General features: G+C 47.7%; 1 protein-coding gene across 4 annotated transcripts in view; it reads left to right on the forward strand.

The window, feature by feature from the left end:
- ABAT (4-aminobutyrate aminotransferase) overlaps positions 1–26,990 on the forward strand; it is a 719,432-nt gene that overhangs the window by 589,067 nt on the left and 103,375 nt on the right. For all 4 annotated transcript variants that reach the window (XM_069647042.1, XM_069647043.1, XM_069647044.1 and 1 more), the window contains 2 exons: positions 5,774–5,837; positions 25,804–25,952. In XM_069647042.1, coding sequence (XP_069503143.1) covers positions 5,774–5,837; positions 25,804–25,952 — 213 coding nt within the window. The remainder of the gene's footprint in view (positions 1–5,773; positions 5,838–25,803; positions 25,953–26,990) is intronic.

Consider the following 26,990-nt stretch of genomic DNA (forward strand, 5'->3'; position numbering starts at 1 on the left):
CGAACATGTCCCCGGGAGCTCCTCTTGAGGGAAATTCCTTGGAGCAGTAGAGCTCGCACTTCTGGTCGCGAACAGATCCACTTGAGGGGTTCCCCAAAGGGCAAAGATATCTTGAAGGAATTCCTGAGCTAGTTCCTACTCGTGGGAGACTGTGCTCTGCCTGCTCAGAACGTCTGCTGATGTTGTCTCCTCTCCGATCAGGACATTCTTTCCCCGTGCAGAGGCAGAAAGGCCTTCAGCACTAGTCTGATTGCCCTCAGCTCCAAAATTGATGTGTAGTTTAGACTCCGATGGAGACCAACGACCGCTGATTGTCAAATAATTGTCATGCGCTCCCTACCAGTGAGTGAGGCGTCCGTAACTACTATTCTCTCCGGCCATGGTTGCCAAAAGAGTTCCCCCTTCAGAATGTTGTCCTCGCAAGCCCACCAGAGAAGCTCCTGTGCGACTCTGCTCGGAACCTGAAGGAAGGGCTGACATCCTGCCTGGGAATTGTGACCATTGAGTTCTGAGAGCCCATTGGAGAGATCTCATTCTCAGCCGATCCTCTGGCACCAGGAAAATGCAGGATGCCATGAGGCCGAGCAACCTCAAATTCGAAGGGCGGAAGACGCTGGGCATTCTAGAATTTGGTGACCATCTGCAGAATGTCTTGAGCCCTCACCTTGGGTGGTGAGGATTTTCCCAAGGATACATACAAGACTGCTGCAATGAATTTGGAGCCTTTGAGATGGTATCATGTGGGATTTCTTGAAATTGAGTGAGAAGCCCAGTCCGTGGAGGGAGTGACAGGTGAAGCTCAGTTGTTCCAGGACCTGTTCGGGAGAATGGGCCCTGATCAGACAATCGTCCAGATAGGGATAGACGTGAATCCCCCCTCTCCTGAGACTCGCTGCCACACCACCATCAACTTGGTGAAAACCCTTGGGGGTGGGGATGGGGGTCAGCTTGAATGGCAGAACTCGAAATTGATAATGAGAACCGCCAACCTCAGGTACGTTCTGTGCTTGTGATGGATATGCACATGATAGTGAGCATCCTGAAGGTCCAGTGATACCATCCAGTCCTGAGGCTGGAGAGCCTGAAGGGTCTGAGACAGGGTAACCATCTTGAACTTGTCCTTTCTGAGGAACTTGTTCAAGTCCAAGATGGGTCTCAATCCTCCGTCCTTCTTGGGGATTAGGAAGTAAGGGGAGTACCAACCCTTGTTCCTCTCTGCTAAAGGTACTAGTTCTATAGCACCTTCCTCTAGCCGGGCCAAAATGTCCAGCACAAAGAGTGGATCTGGAATTTTGGAAGAGTTGCTTCCCCGTGGATGATCCGGAGGCCTTTTTTTTAGAAAGGGAAGGCGGTAACCCTGGGCTACTGTTTGCAGTGCCCACGCATCTGAAGTAATGCACTGCCATTCTTACAGATGTTGTGAGAGTCTGTCTCCCAGCAGGGTCTTGTGGGCTAAGGCCTCAGAGAGGTTTTGAGGCGGTTGATGCAGCGGCTGAGGTTAAAGCAGCCATTGCTTGGGCGATCTTGGCACCTCTCCCCCGTCCACGCCAGGGGAATTTTCTCTGACCTCTTTGACTCGCCAGTCCTCTCGCTCTTCCAGCTGAGGAGTGGAGTAAAATCGAAAGGACCTGCCCTCTGGAGTGGGATGCTTGCTCAGATAAAAGGGGTCACTGCTTGAAGCTCTTTATTTGCTGGTCAATTTTTTTTTATTAACACTGTAATTAGCTCCATCGTCTCCCAGTTGGCATTGACCCACCTTTGCATGGCTACATGGAAGGGATAGGGTCCTCCTGGGGACCCTTATCTAAAATATCTGTTTGATCATCCTGCTCAGAATGTGGTGCAGGTCTACCCCAGCCTAGATATTCAATTACTCTAGACATTAACTGTCTATACGCCCCATTAGCATGGTCTGAGGGATCTGGTCTTCCAAATTCCATTTCAGGAGAAGTATCTATCCGACTTGCAGTTTTGATATCAGAGCCTCTGGAACACCTTGTTTCCTATATTGCAACCCAAAGGTTCGTGCCTCATCAGATGAAGGATCACGTTCCTCATATATAGAAGAAAGTGACTTAAAAATGTCCTTTCTTGGTAGTAGAAGAAAAGAATCCCTACTTTTTTCAACCTCCTTCAATAATTGTCACTTGTGTCGATGATTGCGTCGAAGTCTTCGCAATCGACGGCTTCGATGATTGTGGTGTCGAAGATTTTTTCAATAAGGGTGTCTCCTTTGGTGTCGATGACGTCGAAGTCTTTTTTTTCGAAGGAGTATCTTCTCAACTTGATGGAACCTTTTGGGTTCTCGAGGCGTTTTCACACCTGATGAGAGTCCGTAAGGGACACCGTCGCCCTACAGTCGCGGCATTTCTTAAACCCTGATTTGGGAGTCGATGCTGACGAAGATGTCATATTTCGCAAAAAAATAACAGCAAGTTTCACAAAGGACCTGAAGTGCACCGATCTTCGAAGCGATGGCTCTTGCAGAAAAACTGAACTGGCACCAACGGTCGCTGTGCGCGCTATATGTACCAGTGGTGATGTTGACATCAAGGCGGAGACCCTCTAGGGACATCCCCCTGTTGGAAAAATATTCCAAAGCCTCTGAAGCTGGATATGGATATATCATAAGATGAGGAGTGCGTGGTAGGACACAAACCATTCGAATGTAGGTTACCCTGCCATCGTTATATACCTGGTGATTTTAATGAGCTTTAACCACAATCTTCCAGAATCCGGGTATATCTTGATTTCTAGATATTTCTAATAGCTGAACTTCTTTCTTCATAAAGCTTATTTTTTTGTATGATGGCTTTTCACTATCTGTTTGTTCTCGTGATCAATGGAGTGCTTTTTAAAGCCTGCAAAATCTCCACCTTCATTTTTTCACATTCTGGATCTAACCATAATACTCTTTGCACCCCTCTTCCTCTTCAGATTGTCCCCTAAATTTTCCATTAGCTTTTCGAAAACCACAGTTGTATGTTCATGTGTCATTGTTTAGAGGTAGGGTTTATTTCCGTTGTTCCTGCCTCTTTCAAGCTCGCATGAAGGTATGGATTCAAACTTTGACCATATGATTAGAACTATGGTACATTGTCAATTTCCTCAAGCTAAAAAATATTCTTCTTTTTAACGTTGAGGTTCTCATTTCCTTTTGAGCGTGAAAATATTTCAAATAAGCCAATTAGATGCCACTCTTCAACAGTCATAAGCATAGAATCAATCAAAATACTTGAGTTGCCATTGTTTGTATCCATATTCCAACATTAAAGATCGCAGCACTGCATCCATACAATTGATGGGGTTAATATGGCTTAGATCTTCTGCAACATCCATAGATAAATCATTTCCTTCACACATGCTTTGGTTTTAATCATCAGCAACTCCCACGTTCTTAACTCTTTGTCGAACATTAAACCTGCAACATACCAGTAAACACGCCGAGTTTAACTGTTACCTCATCTGCGAATACTGTTACATGTCCATAACGCAAGGGAGAGATAAGTAGTGCACACCTAGTGGTAATAACCTAAGGCTTGAATGGATTTCAATCAATCCAGCATATGCTGGTTCAGGGAATTTTAGGTGCGGGGGAGGAAAAAAGGCCTTGGCACAAAGCCTTAATCAGTAAAGAGAAAGATACGATGTCCATAACGCACCCGATCTTGACATTATTAGTCTTGTGCTAAACTTATAACATTCTGGAAACACACCGATCTTGACAGTATGACTATTGCTATATTTGTGCTATGTCTATAACACCCCTTATCTTTGTCTCCTAGCCTAACGCTAATCCTGTAACTTACCTGAAATGACCTTACCTTGTCTCTTTGCTGTGCCACTCATGCTTCCCTGCATACCTGAAGTAGCCCCCATACCATGAGGAGAGGTTTGCCAGATTGTGCACCCATACCTATGTTGTCATTAATATTTGCTTACATACCTGAAGTTGCCCACCGTACCATAAGGGAGGGATTTTCTGAGGGTTTTTTCAAAATATACCCTTGTGTGTAACCCTTTGCGTAGTCCTGCACCTTTTGGACTATGCTATTGCACTTACTGTAACTAGCGCCTAGATGCCCCAGGGCTTTGTGCGGTGCTATAAATGTAAAGAAATAAAATAAACCATGATGGTCCCCACCCATGACACAAACGGGATTTCAACTCCTGAATTTCTACAATTCTTACCAATTTTCTTTGCTGGTTGTAGAAGTCACATCAGTCACCTTTTGTTCGTTTCTCAGGTGACTAACGTGCCTGTCCAATCCTGATGCACACTCCACAAGCTGTAACTGTAGTTTTAAAGAAATGGAGATGCTAAGGCCGCCTGGCGGTCTCCCTTTGCGTTTCTTTTTCACGGCTGGCATCCAGCATGAGGGGGCCCCATACAAGTTAACTTGCTTTATATGGTTTGCTGGTCTTATCCGTTTTGTAGTATTGTTTTTAGGTCTTATGTGAGGGGCTTGCTCCGAACCCATTCTTCAGTGCGTACTCGGACACCAGAGCAACCTCGTACCCTGTGCCCCTGCCTGTAACCTTTTTTTTTTTTAGGTCGGGCGGGTGGAAGATAGACTGCCCCTAGGTGCTTGACGCTTAACATCGGGGTGGGGGAGAATTCCCAGGCAGCCTGGGTACCAGGCTCTTTGTTGATCAGTCACCCTTGCACTGCCTCAGGGCCTACCATGCACTTAGGGGCTGTAACTGTAACCTTACAGTCCCTTGACTCCTTGCACTACCCAGAGACACGCTGCCCTGGCTGCATTTACTCAGAGCACTGCTGTCCTGTTCCCCTCCCCTCTGCCTTGCACTTCCCCCATTTCTCTTTCCCCTTGCACTTCTCATTCTCGCACTTGCTCGATCTGAATGGCACGAGGCCTAGTAAGATAGTTTGTCTTGTCCTCCCTCTGTCTTCCCTAGAAACACTTGTGTACAGGCGCGTTATAAATTATGTATATCCAGTGGTCGAAGTGTATGAAAAGAAGTAGTGGAGCTATGTTCCTTGCCGGTCTGCCCCACTCTCCACAAACCCCATCCCTGCGCCCCCTCCCACACACAGTCCAAACCCCCAAACAAACACACCTGCTATTTAAGGGAATGTTCAGTGCTGTGCACTGAAGTGCAAGCTTCAACTTCTTCCTACACTTTTATTTTAAAACGGAAAGGAACGGTTTCTTTTTAAAATGAATGTATAGGAACAGTGAAACTGAAAAATAAAAAGTATAGGAGCACCGCTCCCGCCCACTTCGACCTCTGCGTATATCATATCATTGGGTGCCAAAAGCCCTCCTTAATTCCCTTGCTTCACTCAAGTCATTGAGTATTTCCTGGTACCTAATATCCAAGAATCCCATCCTCCCCCGGCAGTTAAATGACAGTGTAAAATGGGCCTTTCAAATGGATTGCAAATGTAGCACTTTGAATAGGTGAGATTTTATTTCACTTAAGAAAACCCTTTGGAGCGAAAGAAGTCAAAGGCCAAGATATGCATACTCTTTATTTTGAAATCGATTTGTAGGAATCTTTGTGTGTGTGATTGATTTAGTTTTATATATAACCAATTCATGCTAAAAAAAAGTGTGTTCTCCTCGGTAGGAATACGCATGCCCAGAACTTCATCGCATGCTTTTATCGCATATTCCCTCAATATGGGCTATGTTCAGAGCAATGTATCTTATCTGTGACCCCATTGTTACATATGTTTTGATATTATAAAGCTACAGCGCCACCTACTGCAAAAACTAGGTCTAACACTGCTGTTTTTTTTCTTCAGCCACCCGGCAGTCCCGACTACAGCATGCTGTCCTTCATGGGTGCATTCCATGGCCGAACCATTGGTATGTCATGTGATGTGGTATGACAGAGAAACTTCATTCTGTTACCTTTTTCTTACTGTCGCTTTTTGCCTTTTAGATATATATTGTGCAGTGTGTGGGTAGCCTCAGTTTCATCTCATAGCCCATACCATTCTCATTTAGATAATGGCATAATGGCTACATATTGATGCTAACACCAATTGCACAAGTAGCACCATTTTTTAAACTGCAGGTGTATGCAGCACATTGTGCTAAACTGCACAAATGCAAATAGCGCCACATGTGAGTCCGTTAATGTGGTACAAACGGCGCCATCAAGGAAATTAATGCCTGAAGCAAAAAGCTGAGTAGGTCAAATTGAATGTAAAACAGTGCAACTTTCCCCAAAATGTAGCTCCTGGGTATACATGGAGCACTTAACGGAGGAATAGCAGTACGCCAAGGGGTGAGAGCACGGGGGTGGGGTGACGGGGAATAGCTTGCGCCCCATGCCTGTGTTTCATGCTAATCCTTCTGTATTGGTGACCGCACTGGTCACATGGGGCCCGGTGCACAAAGCATTTTCTGGCTCCATGTGCCTAGATTGTGGACAAGTGCGTTGATAAAATGGCTACAAGGCTACTTGCGACTTGCAAACTGTTTCCGCTACTCTGCCCTTGGATTGTGTCCCTGTTTTCAGTCCTTATAATGACATTATAACCCCGCTGATTCGGAAACTTTGCAGCCTCTGTCTCCCCTTGCCCTTGCTAACCCGGGGGCTACTAATATTGCCTGTGAAGACCATGTGGGGACTAACTTTCACATTTCCTCCCGTATTAGGGTGGGGCTCTTGAATACACAGTCGCTAGTGAGACACGCCGAGGAGGTCTCTGACCTTTACTTACCAGGCACTTAGATGGTTTATGCCTCACGGAAACATGGCTCTCTGATGGGACTAACCATGCTGCTGCCACTGACCTTCCCAAGGGCTACCAGATCTTTTGGACTGATCGTCCATCTGGTCGGGGCGGTGGCACCGAAGTCATCAGAGAGGGGTTTATTTCACGTACTTTCAATTCTTCACCTGTTGATGATTGCCAATACACCATTCTTAAAATCGCTATGCATTCCAACACCACCATCTGCTTTCTCACCATCCATCGCCCACCTTCACCTTCAGCACTGTGTGAAGAACAGATATTTATGCTTCTGAATGATTTTATTAAATCCTCCTATGTAGTTCTTGGTGATTTCAATTACTGGGCGCATAGCGCAGATGACCCTGAAGCAGCCAATCTGATTCTCTCGTTGGAGGCTTATGGCCTGCACCAATAAGACCTCTACTCATAGATCAGGGCATATTTTGTACTAGGTGCTCTCCCATCGTTTATCTTTGAATAACTTTGAAGTCCTAACATGTTCTTGGTCAGATCACTGCCTCATATATTTCTGGATGGACCTTCCGGCTAAAGTTACCAGGTTGAACTCCAATCCTCATGTTGAACGCACGGTTAGGAATAACCATAAGATTACACCCACGGCTTTCTATGAACTTGCCCAGCTTTTTTCTTTTGTGCTTTTTTTTGGAAACTTTATTTACAAAACTATAAAATCACATACATTACAATACACTCCATAAGACATTTAAAGTACTTGAAACCATCAAAACACATTTTTTTAAAAAACAACAAATTACATTGAAGCATATAACCACACATAGCCCCCAGCCTATGCTAGAGAACCTGCCGCTTTCAGGTTATACAAATACTTTGGTTGGCCAATACAAAGCCATTATTTCTTCTACTATTGATACTCTTGCCCCCTCTTCTTTTAAACTCGTAAAAAGTGAAACTCTAGGTAAAACATGGTTCTGAGATGAAACACTTGGCCTTAGAACATTAAAAAGGAAATAAGAGCTGAACATTCCTCTGAGGACAATCTTGTCTCATACCGTAAAGCTTCTTCTGACTATAAAACTGCCACCCTGGCATAATTTCTACAATGGTCTAATCAATAATGCCAAGTCCTCTCAAAGAGAACTTTTTATTGTTCTAAAGGAATTTGAGGGGAAGGCCAATTCTTTTCATGCTGTCACCAAGAGGTGGTGCCTCAATATTCAGCAGGGCTTCAATGCTAAGCTCAATCATCAGCACAACAAAATGGTTTCATTACATAGTAAGCTAGCTTCTTCTACCAGTAATACATCAGACCATGTTCTCGACCTGTGGCCCTCTGACAGTACCATCCCTATTTTTAATTTTACAGAAGTATCCGAAGCTGAGCTGTCCGACATTGTTCAGCACCTTAAGCCATCCTCCTGCCCTGATGACATCTGTCCTCCCACGTCTTTAGTTATCTGGCCTCTCTTGTTACTAGATGGATTAATTCATCCTTTGCTAGTGCGACTGTTCCCAATTCTTTTAAAAATGTTTGGCTCTCTCCTGTTTTGAAAAAGGCCACTCTTGACCCTGCCTCTATGGATAATTATCGCCCAAGTACCAATGTCACTTTTCTGTTGAAAATGTTAAACCGGTTGGCTTAAACACAATTACAGCAACATATTGAAAGCAATCACTTATTGGGTTCCATGCAGTCAGGTTTTCGTGCTCTCCATGGCACTGAGACTGCCTTGGTCGATTTAAAAGCCAATTCATGTCACATTGTTGACTCCGGACAGGTTGCACTTTTGATGCTCCTGGATCTCTCGGCGGCTTTCGACCTTGTCGATCACTCACTAATGTTGGAGAGACTAGGTGCCATTGCAAACTGTTCCAATACCGCTCTATGCTGGTTGTCCTCACATTTGGGTCCTAGATCAGCCTGTGTCTCTTCTGGGGGCTTTAAACCCCCAGCTGAATTGCTTTGATGTGGTGTTCCGCAGGGAGCTTGCCTCTCCCCTACTCTTTTAACATATACTTTTGCCCTTTCTTCAATCTTCTCGATAGCATCGGTGTAAGTTACACTAACTACGCTGATGATACACTGGTGTTGATCAAACTGACTATCAACTATGTCCTAGATCTTATAAAAATCACCTCCATCTATGCTACTATCGAAGGTTGGATGATTAAGAACTCCCTTGCCCTCAATAGTAATAGAACTGAGTCGGTACCTCTCAGCGCCTTAATAAGCTGGAATTCAGATACTCTGCTTTCGACATCTCTCGAGTTTCCATTAACACCAGTCCTTGGGTTAAGACCCTTTGGGTATACCTCGATTCTAACCTTAATATGAAAAAACAAGTTAGTCAACTGAAGGCCTCTTGTGCCTATACAACACGTCCTATTAGACAAATCAAACAATTTTGGCCGATTCTAACACCGTGGCCCTTGCTGTTGCTTTGGTCAACTCTAAACTTGACTACGGAAACAGCCTTCTGGCAGGCACCTCACAGTCTAGCCTAGCCTGCTTAGAGGTGGCGCAAAATAATGCTGTTCGAGCAGTGTGTGGCCTGTCGAGAAGGAATCACGTTTTTGAAGCACATAACTCTCTGCATTGGCTTCTTGTTAAGCACTGCATTACTTGGAAGGTGCTATCTCTCACCTTTAAGTGCCTTACGGATAAGGCACCATCTTACCTGAAGTCAAGGATAAAACATTCTCATACTGCCCGCTCACTTCGGTCCAGTAATCTCAACAAACTTGAGCAGCCACGTTACAGGCTTATTCGCTTTGGAGACACTAGTTTTGACTTTGCTGCTCCACGCCTCTGGAACTCTCTTCTGCTCTCTCTTCGGCTTGCTCAGAGTTTCTTCCTTTTAAAAAATCTCTCAAAACATTTCTTTTTAAATCTGATGATTAAACCTTCTTAGTGATTCTGGCATCCTATGTTGGCTTTTCTGTGGCTCCTCTTCCCTTTCTTCTTACTTGCTGCGCACTGAGGCCTTTGGACGAGTTGCGCCTTATAAGAGTTGATCAAAATTGACATTAATGGACAGGTGGAGGGAAGATACTTTCAGATGAACCCCATTTGCACAGTGTGTGGCTCGAGGAGTGTCAGTGAATGGGCGCTGCAAATAAACATTGCACCATGGTGCAACAGAATTCTCACAATAACCCAGCTCCTTAGCACTTCACCACTGCCTCAATCTGGCATAAGTCAGGTTTGAGACGCGGGCTAATCTGCACCAATAAGTTTCACATTTGTAAACATTTGTCCCTGGAGGGGGTTCACTTAACTCAAAAATACCACATTCCTCCAAGTATGTTAATTTCTTTTTTTGTGTGTGTTTTTGGCTCCCTGTGTTTTTAATTACTTTTATTGTGTATTGGTTTCTAAAACCTTTCTCAAAAGAAAATTGTAACTCACAGAATAATATAAAGAATATAAATCTTACAATAACAACATTTTCGAAGAAGAAAAGGAAACAAAAAAACCTGTATCAAAATGCCATATAAGAGACCATCATTGGGTGGCAGTATCCAAAATATTGTTTAAAATCAACGAAACACATGTTTTTAATTCCTGGAATTTGTGCCAGTTTTTGTTTCTGGTGAAAAATGTGCAGAGCTGCCAGGTTTTCACTTTGTGCACCTGTGCCATTTTCATGTTTACACGGTACGTATGTGTGGCCTTTCCATATTTTTGTGACACTTTTTTGAGTGACACTTATAGGGGCTTGAGCAGTAGCCTTTTTAAGTGTCACCTGATGCCTGCAGCCGAACAGAATATGTCCGAGAATAGATGGTTTGCTGCGTTTTTACGACAGTAAATGCAAGTGGCAAATCCCCTACGTTGCAGATGAGGAATTATGAAAGTGTGCAGGAGTGTGGGAGCACCTCTACTGAGAATGAACATGCTTCACATAGCCTGCTCTATGGAATCTATCCCGCTCAGGAGGGTCTACAACCACGTTTTACATTTGAGCTCACTGCACCCTTGACAGAGGAGAAATATCTATTTGCGGATCAGTCTGATTCTACCCTCAAGGGCTGCAGTCAAGCACCAACATGCTAGGCAATTTCTCTCTGAACAAGGGGACCATCAGCAACCCCAGGCACATGTTTCTGCCTTGTAGTGCCTCCTCAGTGAGGTGAATCTGTTCCTCCCTAAGCACAGTAAGTAAGGGTCACGTCTGGAGTACCCTTAGTGAATTAGGGTGAAACTGCAAGTTTTAAACAATTTACAAGAGTATGGGAGCCCCTCTACTGAGAACGAACATGGTTCAAATAACCTGTTCTACGGATTGTATTCCACTCAAAAAGGGTCTACAGCCACGGATTATGAAAGGAGATCTTGGAGAAGGAAAGGTTACTGATGAACAGCAGATGACATGAGTATGATATGATAGGTTATTTATAACGTGTGCTTAATACCCAGTTTTCTAAGCGCAGAACCGGGTATCGAACCTGTGGTGCTCGAGCACGTTGCCCCTGAGCTATCCTCCCGAGACATGAGAATTACATCAGGCATTCCTGTACCCCTCTCTGGCAGATCCCCTGCGTTAGGCTTTTTCCTTGAGTGCATTGAAATACGAGTGTGTCGCACATTTCAGATGTCTGGAAATTGGCGGTTCTGAGGTAGGATGATGAGCGCCTTACCTTTTACCCTGTGCCCATCAATCAGCGCGCAAATGGCAACCACTGCTCTGTAGTGGCAGAAAGAAGCCATTCCGTGAACCTCGGCATATGAGAGGGACCACCTCGAAAGGGTCCAACCTCCGTCAGGTGACCAAGCCTTTCTGATGAATCCTCCTGCGACCAACTCTAGCGCCAGCAGAAATTGGCTCCCGGGAGGACCCTTGAACTGTATTAAGGCTGCATGCTAGGGAGTAATTGCCAACATCACAAAGCATGGCAAAGCTGCCAGGGTTTCTGCTAGTGTATGTTTCACAAGTCCATAAGCGCAATGGGCTTGTAGTAGCATCTCCATGCTTTTTGTATGCAATTTTGAGTGACTCAATCTGGTTTTCTGGGGGTAGCGTCAGGAGAAGTGAGCAGGGATTAAGTAAAGCATCAAACATGAAAAATGGCTGATAAGCAGCCACTGCCTGGAATAGGAGCTATACATCCGGGTATTTTATTGCCTGCACTCTGGCACCTCCACAATGTGTTAATGTCACACGAGATATGTGACACTTGGCAGGTCTGAAAGTGGTGGGTGCAAATTGTGTTGGCAAGTGTGATTCTTTTTTTGCAATATATTTTTATTTTATTTTTTAAGGTCAAACAAACACACTACAACTGTTTCAAAACATAGAAAGCATCATATTTCAACACATTTCCAAACTCCCCAGATCCCCCCTCCCCCTTTAAACTAGAGCCGGTTCTCACATATCGTTTACGGGAACATCATTGGGTAGCACACTACCTAGACAGCCATCAACCGGGTCCTCTGTTTCGTTGTCACCCTGGTGAGGGTTTGCCAACGAGGCCACCAATTGCCGCCAGGCCAGCAAGGGCCCTACTTCTTCGCCCCCCCTGGTGATCGCTTCAAACCAGACTACGGATTCAGCTTCCGCCCACCTCAAGAGGTCTGTCCACCATAACTCCACCCTAGGTCTGTGGGCTGCCTTCCAGCCCATGGTGATCCTACGTTTGGCCAAGACATAGGCCAGGTCCTTCATCTTGCTTATGTGTTTCAAATGCCGGGGTCTAGGGAATAGTCCAAGCAAGCATGACCAGGCCGATTCCACATCCAGCACCACCCCCCCGCCAGCCAGTTTCGTCTTGACCTCGTTCCAAAATCTATGCATCTCCGGGCAAGCCCAAAACATGTGTAGCATTCACCTCCCCACACCTGGGGCATTGCTGTATAGCTGATCCCCCAAACTTTGCAATCTTCCCGGGGGTTAAATAAGCCCTGTGGGTAACATACAATTGAAGCTGTTGGAATCTCGCGTTAAGGGACACCTTTTATGGTACTTCTGGGCCCGTTCCCACTGCCCATCCGTCATGGGTCCTCCCACCTCCTCCTCCCAATCTTGTCTCAATTGGAGCAACTCCTTCCCTGCCCTTGCTCGCAGGAGCTCCTATATCCTCGATATTTCGTGCCCGCCCTCCGATACATCATACATGGTTTCCAGGGAGGCATCTGGATCCCCCGCGAGCACTGTCTCCGGCCATCTTTCTCTAGTCTTTTTCACCAGCCTAGTGTAGGTTATATATTGGCCACCATGTACTCCCGTCTCTTCCTGCAGCCGCTGAAAGTCCACCGCCTCCCCTTCCTGCCATATGTCCCCGAGGGTGCGTAGGCCTACCTGTTCCCAGTATCTGCGAACCGATTCAAGTAGTTGAGAGTCGCTCCCACACAGAGCCGCCAAAGGGGCCTGCTGGGAGTATGGTTCCGAGTCCACCCCATTCTTCCATGTCCTGTGCCAGATCTCCCAGCCCAACCTCAGTAACCGCCCCTTGCCCACCAGTTTATCTCTGCCCAACCACACCACTTCCATCAGAAAGTATGGGGCTGTATCTTCGCGCAGGAGCCTGGCTTCCGCCGAATCTTCAGTCGAGAGCCACCTGGCCACGTACTGCAGCTGCCCCGCCAGGTAATAGAGTTCGAAGTTAGGCAGGCCTATCCCCCCCCCCCTGTCGCACGGGTTCTGGAGCTTCCACAGAGCCACCCTATTCCTAGAGCTGCCCCACACAAAACCCCTACACACGCTGTGAAGTTTCGCGAATAGGCTCCTGGGTATCAGAAACGGGAGGTTTATAAAAAAGTGCAAGAGTCTAGGCAGGACCACCATCTTGAGCAAGGCCGCCCTCCCCATCATGGTCAGGGGCAGTCTGGACCAAAATACCATACTGTTCTTAATCCCCTCTATCGCCTTTTCCGTGTTGTGCTTGTGTTCTGTCTCGATCTTGTGGTAAATGTTTATTCCCAAATACCTAAATGTTACGGGCTGCCATGGTATTGGCAGAACAGGCAGCCTCTGCACCGGGACATTCCTATATCTGCCCAAAGGGAACAGGCTGGAGTTTCCAGGGTTCACCGATATACCGGAGAGGATGGCGTACCGTTCTATCACCTCTAGGACGTACTGTAGGTTTTCTTCTGGGTAGCGTAAATAAAGGAGCATATCATCCGCATATAATGATATCAGATGCTCTCCACTGGCCCTGTTTATGCCCACCTCCCCATATTGTTGACGCAGGCATATTGCCAGCGGCTCCAATGCCAGTATATATAGCATAGGTGACCAGGGACATCCCTGTCTGGTCCCCCTGCCCAGTTGCCAAGAATCTGAGACCGTGGACCCTGTCTTGACCCTCGCCATCGGGGTGCTGTAAAACAACTGTACCCATTTGAGGTATCCGGGTCCCACTCCATACCCCTTCAGGACCGCTTTCAGCCAGGGCCATCGTACCGAGTCGAAGGCCTTGACCGCGTCTAACGACACTATAGCCAGCTCGCCCGTGTCCTCCTCAGTTTGGTCTATGACATGGTGTAGCCTTCGGTGGTTATCGGTGATGTTCCTGCACGGAACATATCCCGTCTGATCTGGGTGTATCAGTTTCTTAATCACCCTCTTCAGTCTATTAGCCAGCACCGCCGTGAGTATTTTGCTGTCCTGGTTGAGCATGGACAACGGTCTATAAAACCCGCGCTCCACGGCCGGCTTGCCCGGTTTCAGGAGTGGGATGATTACAGCCTCACGGAGGGACAACGGGAGTTCTCCCTTCTCATAGGCCTCGTTGAAAGTGGCAAGCAGTGGCTGGAGGAACTCTTGCTGGTATGTTTTGTAGAACTCGCTGGGCAGCCCATCCGAACCCGGCGCCTTGCAAGTGGGCAAGTTCCGAATCACTACCTTCAGCTCATCCGAGGTGACGGGTGCGTCCAACTCAGAACGTTCTAGATCATCTAAGGTGGGCAGCTCAATGTCCCCCAATGTGTCTAGTATGTCTTGGCCCATATCCTCCCCCGTGTCCTCATACAAGTGTCTGTAAAACTTAAGGAATTCCTCATTTACCTCTTTCTGGGTGTTGCATATGCTACCTCCTTCGCCCTGAATCTCACTAATCACCGAGCGGGGGGTCTCACTCTTGTACAACCAAGCCAGCAATCTGCCCGGCTTATCGCCCCCTGCGTGTATCCTCTCCGTATATTTCCTGTGGCTGAGTCTGCACAGTCTATCCCAGAGTGCACTGCAGGACAACTGTAGCTCCTCTACTTTGGTTCTGTTATCATGAGCGGTGCTCACGCAACGCGTGAGCTCCTCTAGCTCCCTTTCCGCCTCCCGGAGCTCCCTTTCGACCCCCCCCTGTAGCCCCTTACCTTGGGAAATAGCTACCCCACGCACCACCACCTTAAACGCTTCCCACAGTGTGCCCACAGAGCTTACGCTTCCCGTGTTTGTATCAAAATATTCTTCAGTGGCGTCCCTCAGGCCCTCCCGAAACCCCTCATCATGCAGAGCCTCAGTCCTAAGTCTCCATGTAGGGATCTGCGGGCGTGGGGGCTGGTGTCTCCAGTCTACCACCAAGGGCGAGTGGTCCGACAGCACTCGGGCTTTGTATTCTGCTCCTTCTATTTCTCTCACTCTCCCGGCTGTTACAAACATGTAGTCTAACCTTGTGCACAAATCATGTGGCGCTGTGTAGTGTGAGTACTGTCTATCCGTGGGATGCAGCCTTCTCCACGCATCCTCTAGGCCTAGGTCTTTCAGTAGGGTACTCAGCGCTTTAGCCGCCGGTGCCGTTTTTCTTGCCCTGTCCTTGGATCTATCCATACTGGGGTCTACGGTACAGTTAAAGTCCCCCCCACACTACCGTACCCCCCGCCAGGGGGCCAAGTTTACCGTAGAGGGTCCTAAAGTAAGCCGCTGTATCGTTATTGGGGGCGTACAAATTTATGATATGTATTTCACTGTTTTCCAAGAGACCCGTTACCACCACCATTCTACCCTCCGGGTCCACCGTAGAATCAAGCACTCGAAACGGCACGTGGGGCGCCACCCAAGTGACAACCCCTCTGGCATACGCTGAGTACGCCGCCCCCACAACGGTGCCCTTCCATTTCCTCCCGACCACTTCCAGCCTTTCCCTAGTGAGGTGGGTCTCTTGCAGCAGGGCTATGTCTACGCGCATCCTTTTTAAATACATCATCACTTTGTTGCGTTTAAGGTAGCTGTTGAGGCCATGTACATTCCAGGTCACAATTCTGAGATTACCCGATGCCATCTAGTCGGTCTATCTCCGTCCCATCCCTCCCCATAATGTTCCCCATGTAGGGTCGTTTCCTGGCTCCTTCCCTTCTGTTAACGAACCGTGCCCCCCTCCCCCCTTCCCCAACCTCACACCACTGCACACAACTCCTCCCCCCCCCTCCCCACCAACCCCCAACAATAGCCCAGCTCCATCCGTGGATCTCAGGCCTACCCACATCTGTACCCGTCTCGTGACCAAGAACAAGGACCCCGCGGGGTGTCACCAATCTAACAGTGACCTAACTAAGTGTACTACTATCGGGTACAGAGGTTGCTCCCCAGGAGCTCCCAGTCATCTATTTAGGAGAAGTGAATTCAACGGGACCCACCGGCAGATGCCGTGACTTCCCCCACACAAGCACAAACTATATTCTAGTCCCAATGTCATAGCTATGGCCTCACGGGTGCCTCTGCAGCGTGCTACTTATCTCCATCCGCTTCTGTCTGGGCATCCGATTCCTGTGGTCGACCTTGCATATCCAGCCATTCCATCGCGTCGCTCGGCGTCTCAAAGAAGAGGGATCTGTTCTTATGAATCACCTTTAACCTAGCGCGGTAAAGCAACATGTAGCGGTGGCCTGCCTCTCTGAGCCTCCTCTTCACCGTTCCAAAGTTCATTCGACTCCGTTGTACAAGCAGCGTGTAATTCGGATACGCTGTTATATTCGCTCACCCCCTTTCTATCGTGCCCCCTTTCCGGAAAAATTCGCGAATCTTCTCGCGGTCACGATAGTTCAAGATCTTTGCAATCAACGGCCGCGGGGGGGCTCCTGGGGCCGGTCTCCTGGTCAGGGCCCTGTGCGCCCTTTCGACCGTGAACCCCTGGGTCAGCTCTCCGCCTGTAATCTCCTGCAAAAGCATGGTTTCAACTAAATCCGTGGGGTTCGATCCTTCCATTCCCTTCGGTACCCCCACTATGCGAATGTTATTGCGCCTGGCGCGCCCCTCCGCCTGCTCTGCTCTGTCCTCCAAATTGCCCACTCGCTGCACGAGGGCATGAAGTTCCTTGGCGTGTGTATTGCACGCCTCCACGGTCGGGGCCAACTCCTTCTCCAGTTCCCCAGTGCGCTCCGCGATCGTTCGCACATCCTGGCGCAACAGGATCACTTCTTCTCGGACCGCTCTTATCTTGAGGTTTAGGCCCTCTTGCAACTCTTTCATGGCCAGGCCCAGCTCCGTCTCCCAGGCCACCTTCAGGTCAGCAATTGCTGCCAGCACCTCCTGGATGGTACCCGGTGGGTCCGTCGCCGCCGCAGGGATTTCTTTGCTCTTACCCCCTTCCACGCCCGAGGGCGACCTAGCATAGGTCTCCATCGTAGGCTGCTTGATCCGGGGTCGCACCACTTTAGAAGACATCCTGTTGCGTCGATTGGGCCCACGCGCACAGCTGTATCCTCACGGGGTTCGCTCGCCGGCCCCTTCTCAGCGAGGTTTCGCTGAACCTGGGTTCACTCTGCTAGCCCGCCACGACTCATGGCCTCTGCAGTGGGGGCTCGCCCTTATGTTCTTGCTTTCAGCCCGAGGCGCATGCGACCCGTCTATCTGGTTGGGCTCACCCATGTTCCGACCAACCTTGTCTTCCTCAGCTCGTCGGACCTTTTATGGCCCTTTGTCCACAGGCGGCCATCTTGGGTGCTCCCTTTCCTTTGCGCAACCGCCACCTTCTTCGGGGTCTAGTTCCGTGAATATGCAGTCTCGCCGTTGGGGAGGGCACACACCGGATGCCCCCCCACTTTCATACGCCTTTAGATGCACCGTGGGCTCGAAAGTCCGCCAAAAACCATCACTTTTTCCCCAGGATCAGGATCGATTCATCGGGAGCTCCTCCAAGGAACGTCCTCTCACATAGCCATCAAGCCACGCCCCCGGCAAGTGTGATTCTTTGTGATTCATGCGTGTGCAACAAAGGGGCAATTTGCAGGTATCTCATTTCACCTACAGATCTTGGTGAATTGGGTCCCTTGCTCCTCCACCAGCTTCTCTCTCGTATTTGGTGCAATATGCAGCAGCTCTGTTTGCCTCTCCACCAGACTGCCATTTATCCCAATCCGCGTCTCCATTCTCGGTGCCACCATTATTTCACCCTTTTGTGCTGCAACCTTCTAAAAACGATCCTCCTTGTTGAGCGGAAAAAGTTAAATTTGTCAACTTGGATCAGTCTCACAACCTTATGCTAACCCTCACTAGCAGGTGCGGCGAACAATCAGGAGGGTGGGAACATAGGCCTGATATGCCAGGACAAGTCTGCGCACCCTGTTTTGGTCACTGCTGCCACTCGGGTGCCATTTTTTCTCTCCACGCTCCTTACATACTTTTTGCTGCACCCTCGCACTCCTCTGCCCCTCTGAGCCAGGGCTTGGTCCGGCTCCTGGTTAAGTCCTCATTAACCTGCCACTTTCTCCCAGAGCATGTCCAACTCTGCAAGAAAACACACACACACGACCACTGGTGGTACCATGCTCTGCCCAACATGCCTCAGAGAAGAAGCAGCAGGAACTGTCACCAAATGTGGATGTGTACACAACATTTCATTTTCAATTTTGGCTTCCGAGTTTTCTAGGGGGAAATGGCATTTTTGGAGGGACACAAAGCGTGTTGGTTATTTACCCACCCATTGACTGCCTTTGCCCATGCTAATCCTTACAGCCATTTCCACCAATTCCCTGCCCCAAAACACATCTTCTTGGGATCTCTGAGCTTCGTTTATCAAGCCTCACCATCCGAAGTGCCTGCCAGTGTTTTTCCAAAGCAGTCTTCTGAGAGTTAATGACTTAATTAGAGCTGTAAACCCGCTACCGGTGTAATGAAAAATGGCTCAACCAGGTCTGCCTTCAGCCACTCGATTTATAAGCTCTATGCGGGTCCTTCACTGAAGTCTTGCTAAAAGCAAGCATGGGCAAAGCCATCAGTTTTGGCTTATGCTTTGGTATTGGGCATTTGCCATGCACTGCTCTTATATGCACATGTACTCACACAATTTTACAGATGCTGCCTTCAATGGCCAGTTAATAGCACTAAATCAGTGCCTGAAGCCAAAAGTGTTGGCATTGTCAATGCGTGTTTCCTTTTAGTAGAATTTTGTGTGCATCTGTGACTGGTGTACATGGCCATATTTCCCTTCTCGGCAGCGTGTATTACCTGCAGGCCACCCAGTGGCAATGCCCCAAATTCATACCCCTTGAAGGTAGGCCATTAGCACATCATGCAGCCCCCCTTGAAATATGCTTTCAACGTTCAGATGTGGTCCAATTATTTAGATGCAGACATTCACTTGTATCCATGGCGATGTCCCTATTGGATATGAGCTTTAGGGTCACTTATCATTCAGCTGCTGCTCTTTTGTCTGCCCAAGAGTTAAGTGTGCGTATATTTGTTTATTGCAGTTGTTGTTGACTGAGGGTTCCATGTGTTAATCTCCCCGCAAAAATATTGCGATACAAAAATACCGCCATATTTTTGCGGCAATATTGACCCATGGACCCTGCGGGCCCCCCCCGCAACCTTCGCATTATTTTCAAATGTGTGGAGGACACCCCCGCAACCCCTGCTCCCACAATATCCCCCCTAAAAATAATGCCTATGGCGAGACAAACGGCCATATGTACGGCAATATTTTTGGTGGGGATATTTTGTAGGGCTACCTGACTGAGCGTCACCTATAGTATATTTTGTAATCCCGATGTTGATTCTATGCAATCAGTTGCGTTTTTTTATTGGATAATTTTACTTTGTGATGTTTAAATTTCAGGATCCGAATGTACAATAATTCATTCTTTTTTTTGCATTTTTGGTAGAATCTTGATATATCAATATTATAGTTGTAACCTTAGTGGTTGTGCTAATTTGTTGTGCCTCGTGGCATTCAGGTGAACAATTTCATTTGGATTGAGTTTTCAAATCCAAATTTGTCCGAAACCTCTAGGTCCTATCCTCTCATCCTCTACACGTGTTTTACCAATTGAAGTAAGTGGATCTTCAGGAGGAATAATGGTTTACTTGTATGTAAATCCTTATTGCTTTCTTTTCCTTGTCTGAAGACAACTGAGTACAATTGTTATGGACTTTAGAATCCTTTTCTTTAGTTTCATTGTAGAATGGTCAACTTGGCTTCAATTGAGGATGGATTCGATTGTCCTCCCGATTTTTCACAGCAATTCCGGCTTCAAATTTGTGATATACAATTTTACCATGCGTTTTCACCCTGAACCTATTAACTCCTCTTTTTTACAACTTTGCATATGAATTAAGCTACAATACCATATTGTGAGGGCCGTTTCCAGGCAGCAATGACCCTCAAACCTTTAATGGGGGGTCAAGGGGCGTAACTTCCTGGCAGGGGCATTATTGCGATAAGAGCGTTCCGCCCAATGCAATTTGTAATGCCCACAATCAGGTCCTCCAAAAGCTCTAATAATTACCACAAGTAATCCAAAAAGGAGCGCACACCAGACAAGAAGTAACGCTGTTTATTACAGCTGTACAAGCACAAATCAGACAGAACAGTGGAACAGAACTGGTTGATGAGAGCTGAAAAACTGGCACACAGTGAACATCATTTTTATACTGTTAGTACAATGTCCATGATGCTGGAAACAGTTGCATTTCAAAACTCTGCGTCTTGCGGTTCCCAAAGAGGCTATTGGTTAGAATACATCATACCCCTATAGCTAAGCACATGTTAATCAAACGTGATTGGAGCAAACAGACCTGCCCTTTCCGAGCTCATAACCTCCCTATGTGGTGCCACATTGCTTCCCACTCCTCCCGCAAACAGTTTGCAATTAGAAAAATATTGGTGCTGACTTCTGGTACTTTATTCAACTGTCATTGGTCAGCACCACAGTGGAAGGAACACGAGACCCCCTGAGCTAGTGGGAAGGGAGACATTCACACAGTACCTGCAAGATAGCGGCCTTCACAAACATTGTAGTGTACACTCTGAGGGCTGGTTACTTCCTAGAGACACTGAAACCTACCGTCTGATTGGCTCCTCAAGGATCGCAACTCCATTCCACCTCCCCGTTCCCATACCCGCTGGCCAAAGGGCAATTTAAGACTCTGTGAGTGTTCTTCTGGATCAGGTCGACTCGCCAGAACCCACAAAGCCATTGGACTGGCTCGCCGACCTTGATTACATCACCCTGTTCTGTCTCAGCGACTATGGTCTGCTGGGGATGTGTAACTTGAGTTCAGCGTTCCCTCCTCTCCAAGCAGCGGTGCATGAGTCATGTGTTCGCAGAGGGCCTTCTGAGGGATGCTCAACCTGCGGCATCCCCACTGAGTGTGTTTTACCTAGGCTTTCCCCTTTCCCGTGCTTGTGCATTCACATTGTGCTGATGTCACATAGCGTGTCCCCATACCCTTATTCCCTTGCAGCCCTGATTCAAAGGCTGACTACAGCTCCCACAGTCCCCTTTTTTTTCCCCCTAGGAGGTGCTCCATCCCATCCTGCTTATTCCCTCAATCGGTAGGTGCTCCCGCTGCCTGGCGCTGTATCAGCAACTTCATTACACTGACTTGGCTCAGAACTGGAAGTGAACATTCGCCAAGGCTACTAGGTGGCATTGTGGAATGTGTGACTTGGCTCAAATGGACTATCCTACTTTCACATTTTCAACAAAGAAAGACAAATAAGCAACATTGGAATGTTGGTACAGAAGGTATCGTACAAAAATGTCACCCTCATTTGTGTGCCCCCGCAGTCACTGCTACTTTGGAGGCGCACAAAATGAGGGTGACATTTACTGCACCCAAGCAGAGCAGGGGTCGTGGGGGTGTCCCCCGCCCTTCCTGGGTGCAGTAATGTGGGTCAGGGGTTGCAGGGATGTCCCCCACTTACCATTTCGGAAAGCGGGGGACACGTAAGAAAAAAAAAAAGAAAAGCACCCTGCGGCGTCAGCTCCAACCCACGTTAGTGGGAGGAGCTGACACCGCAGGGATTGCAGAGTGCGGGCGGCAAACGCAGAAGTGTGCCGCCCTAGATGAAGTGGGGTGGGGGGTTGGGAGGGGTAATGCAGGCCAGGGAAGCGGGCACAGTGATCCATATCACTGCGCTGCGCCATAACTGCCGGCGGCATTTTCTGCGTCACAGTTGCGGGCGGCGCAGTGATCACATAGCTCCGGTACAGAAGACATACACCAGCTGTTTTAACCCTGTCACTGCATTGTCTACAATGGAACTGCCAAAATGTCAATATTCTAATTAAGCAATAATACCCTTTCCTGCAGGCTTCACAGGCTACTTATGTTACAGGGACTGTTACTGGCTGGTGAAGGTTACTATTGCTATCAGCACCCCTGGCCAAACCATGGCATACCACTAGCTAAGTTGTGAAATGGTACGGTCGACATTTCACAAGGTAAAAAGAAAGGAAAATAAAATAACAGCTGGGAGAAAAGAGAGAAGGAAACTACCAGTCATCCGTTCTCTACTTTCATGGGGGCTATGTAATGGGCAGCGGAGTGGTGCAGTGCATGGAGAATGGCACCGGGAGTGAGCGTGCAATGGCGATTGACGGGTGGGTGGACTTGGGGGCAGTTGTGCAGGTGGGTGGGGTCAAGGAAGAGGGGGGACATTTGGTGCATGGTAGTGGGGCGATGGAGGACCTTGTGCCGATGGTGTGAAGAGCATTCAACTCTCTTGGACGTGGGCTGGCATCAAGAGATTAAGCCTGTGCTCCACTGTCCAACTCCACTGTCCAGTAGTAGTAGAACCTATTATTACCACCAAAGGCAGGTAGTTCAGTTGCTAGTATATGCAGTACAAATGGATATTAATGTAACATTTTCATATATATATATATATATTTTTTTTACGTTTGGTGCTTTGTGTTCTTATACCGCTTCCCCAGTTGTGTAAACATATACTCACTTTGTCGCCTGTGCCATAGACGATCCCCGCACAGTGACTTCACAGGATCGCCCATTCATGGTAAATTCGTAGGAACGCATTCCAGAAACAAGGTCCAGTTACGGGTGATGCTTAGGCAGCAGCTGTGATCAGCTGTTACCCAAGCGTCGCACAGTTCACAAGGCTCTGAAATACTCTTTGCATATGAAAAGGTTTGCCGACGTCCACTGCGTATTGAATGATTAAAAGTGCACAAACCGGGTCTGAGCACCTTCACTTCACATTGGTTATTTGTGATTTTACCAAACTAACTTACAGAGAATGCAGGAATACCGAAAATGTTATAACGAAAAATATCGATTTTTTTTTTTGGGGGGGTGGGGGATTCTTTTTATATTTGGGGAGTTCCACCCCACAACCCGCCTGTTTCCCTATGCTTTTAAACCCACCTCAACAGTATGTTACTGCGATTGTTCCAAATGTCTGCCCACCAGTAGCGAACAGTTTTATTTTAATTTGGACGTTTTATCGCTCTGTCCCCCCTCCCTGCCTGTGTACTAATCCTGATACAGTAAGGCACAGATCCTCCTCACGCGCAGTGCAGGTCTTGTCTCTTTGAGAAAAAGTGAAGCCCAGAAACACACACAAGCCCCTTGTGAGTCCAAGCCCTGCCTCCAACATGTCTTGTGGCATCGGGAATCCAGCCTGCCTTGCTGCTCAAGGGCATCGGAAGACTCTGCACAGCATGCCTGGGTCTCTAGCAACTTTCCTGGTTCGGCGGGCGTCCTTCTGCTTGGGGCTGGATGCTCCTGCAGCGCTTGTTGTTCTTCTTGCTGATAGATTTTTATCCATCAGCTGTGATTTTTGGATACCGAGGCTTGAGCCTCATTACTCCATCTTCTCAGGTTGAGTGTGTAGTCATGGGTTTGTATTCTTATTGATCTGTGTGGTCTTGTCACAGAAGAGCTGGTTTCACAGGGTCTTCGCAGTGATGGGCCACGGGTAGCGGTCGAAGGGGCTTGCAGTGGTGGCAGTGAGTCTTCTGATCAGAGGGTTCGTGTTCTGATCCAGTCCTTGGCAGAAGTTCTTACTCAGCTTCGCTAGATGTTCGTCCAACATCTCGATGTCCAGGTCTCTGTGAAGGTCTGCTATCCTTGTGAAGATTGGAGCTCCAGACGATATCCGCAGGGCCTTGTTCTGGACTATCTGAAGACTCTTCCGGTGTCGCTCATGGCAGGCCATCCATGCTGGGGAGGCATACGTCAGGGTTGGTCTGATGATCGCCTTGTAGACGTTTATCTTTCTCCGGAGGGGCATGGACTTGCTCTTCAGGAGTGGGTACAGCGCTGCCATCTTTCCAGTTGCCTTCTGCTGAGTATTCTCGATGTGGCTTTCCCAGTTGAGTTTGCTGTCCAGGGTCACACTGAGGTAGCGGCTGCTGCTCTCCCATTTGAAGGTCTCCCCGTTGAGGCTGATGTGTGGGAGCTCCTTGATCTTCTTTCTGGTGAACAGCGTCACAGTTGTCTTGCTGGTGTTGAGTTCTTTCCGCCAGTCGCTGTACCACTTTGCGATGGTATCCATTGAAGCTTGCAGGTTCTTTGCCACTTCCTTTTCGCTGAATGACTGGGAGATGACTGCAACATCGTCTGCATACAGCGCCAGGTCCGTCTTGTGGAGATCTGTCGGGATGTCGTTGGTGAAGAGGTTGAACAGGAAGGGTCCGAGGTTCGATCCCTGTGGCACGCCTGCTCGGATGGGATGTGATGAGGACATCTCAGACCGCATGGCGACATAGAAGGTGCGGCCTCCCTGGTAGCTTGCAATAGTCTTCACCAAGAAGTTCGGAAATCCCAGGCCAATCATCTTGTGCAGCAGTCCCTTGTGCCAGACTCGGTCGAATGCTTTGGCGACATCCAGGAAGACGATTCCTGTGGACTTCTTGATGTTGAATCTGTGGCTGATGGTGTCCACCACTCTCAGTAGCTGATGAGTCGTTGCATGCTCCTTTCGAAATCCAAACTGTTCCTTTCAGCTCCTGCAGCAGCAGGAGGCCGGCCGGCTTATATGCCGCTAGGCACGCCCCCTTCCTTTGTCGCCCTTTGCAGGCTTTTCCTTGGATTTGGCGTGCTTGCCACGGCCCTCCCCCTTACCCAGGGGGGAGGGAGGAGGACCCTGTCCATGTTATCCGGGCGCCTCATCCAATTTTTCTCCTTCGTCACCTGCATATCCGTGAATCCCATAATGTTCTGTGTTGAAGGTCCTAAATAATGCTATACTAAAGAAACATTCTGAATAGCCAGTGGGAAAGCATTATTGAGGTGAGGGTTCAAAAAGCCGCACTAATGGGTAATGCCCAGTCAGCTCGAGTTGACCGGTTTGAGCGCATGCAGGGCATCTCCAAGGGTTTGGAACTGATACCGGCTTGTATGCCCCTCCAAACCTGTCCTTATAATTCTGATGTAAACATCCCGGTGTGCTACTCGTATTTTTTGTTTAAAAAAAAAAAGGAAATGGAGCGTGACACAAGCCCATTTATCCGTGCGAAATAAAAATATGGGCACCCTTCTCTATTTCCATATCAAATTCGACAGAGGAAGGGCGAGATGGAGCCAGAAACTGACGCACACAGGTGAAAGGGTTTGTGTAGTAACATGAGGCAATGGCCTCTACGGAGGGGCAGGGCAGCTGAGAACAAACGACAAGAGGACATCAGTGCCAGCAGCCTGCACTGAAAGCGGACTTTCACCAGCTAATAATCCCCCACCTTTGTAGTCAGCTGACTTGCTGCAGCCTGTCCTGTGGTTGATAATAAACGTCGGTCTAGAGATATATAACCCTCTCATGCATTTGAGGACAATTGGGGGAGTGTTGATAGGACGCAGCAGCAATGGAGAACTTTCCCAACAGAAATAGATGGGAGGGTGGTGGCTAGACCTGCATTGACCTCGTGCATGCATAATCACTTTACTTCATAATAGTCTGCTCATTTGTGAATGTGCTTTTTCGTCTTATAGGCTGCTTGGCGACCACTCACTCCAAAGCCATCCACAAGTTAGACATCCCTTCGTTCGACTGGCCCATTGCCCCCTTTCCGAGGTTGAAGTACCCACTTGCAGACTTTGTGAAAGAGAATCAAGAGGAAGAGGCGCACTGCTTGGAGGAGGTAATATTGTGGCAACACATCAAATCCTGCCATTTTGGTCTTCTTTTCAGGCAATATTTTGTTCTTTCATTAATCATGTTTTCTCTTAGCATGCAGCATTTTAGCGCCTGGTATTATTGTTTTCAAGAAGTGCTCTTGTTTCATGCTTACTTAAAGCAGGGGTGTCTCTGGTAAAAGCAGCACGTGGTCCAGCTGACATCATGGCTGAAATCCCTGTGCTAGGAAAGGGTTTGCAGAAAAGTTAAGTCACACATGAAATGCTGATCATGAAAAGGTAACCTCGTTTAAGCTTTAAAACGTTGATAATTATACAAATAATGTTGGGGTCTCATACATTTTGCATTTTTACAGAATAGAAGTCCTTTTATTTTACACAGGCGTAGGATTTGTAATTAAAAAGAAATGAAAAAGTATGGCAAGAGTCTGGATTTTAATTCAAATGAACACTGTTAATTCGAGATTAAATTAATAATTTTCATTCTAAAATGGATCAAAATTTTCATTCTAAAATGGATCAAAATAACAGATTGTGTTCACAATTGTTTCTGCAAAGTTAAAAAAGAATACATTATTTGTTTTTACTTTAACAAGTAATAGTTTAACTGGTCCGGTCAAACACATCTCTAATAATTTCTTAGGAGAATCCACTCCGGGAGACTTCCACCATAAGGGAAAATAGGCCTAGAACGGGACACACTGGCTCTTGGCAGGCATTTTGACATCTTTATTCCAGAGGAATCCTCATTGCTATGTCAACAAAGTTACCTTTTTGGGTGGAGATTCTTGAGAGCAGAAAAGTAAAGATCCCACCAATGACTACTCCCGTGCCAGTCCGTGCTTGCCTTGTCGGGCAAGAGGCTGATGAGAGCTGCTCGGGCCAGCAGTAAACTGAATGCCCTCTCACTATTTACCACTGGCCCGTAAAGAATGAGGGCTAGCCACATTGGCTGTACAATCATGGGAAGCTGGTCTGTACAATTTAAACGGGGATCAGGAGTGCCCGTTTTTGATTAGCTCAACTCTCAGAAACTGTACAGA

This window comes from Ambystoma mexicanum, chromosome 2q (genome assembly GCF_040938575.1).
Source record: "Ambystoma mexicanum isolate Mex_15411 chromosome 2q, UKY_AmexF1_1, whole genome shotgun sequence".
Lineage (NCBI taxonomy): Eukaryota > Metazoa > Chordata > Amphibia > Caudata > Ambystomatidae > Ambystoma > Ambystoma mexicanum.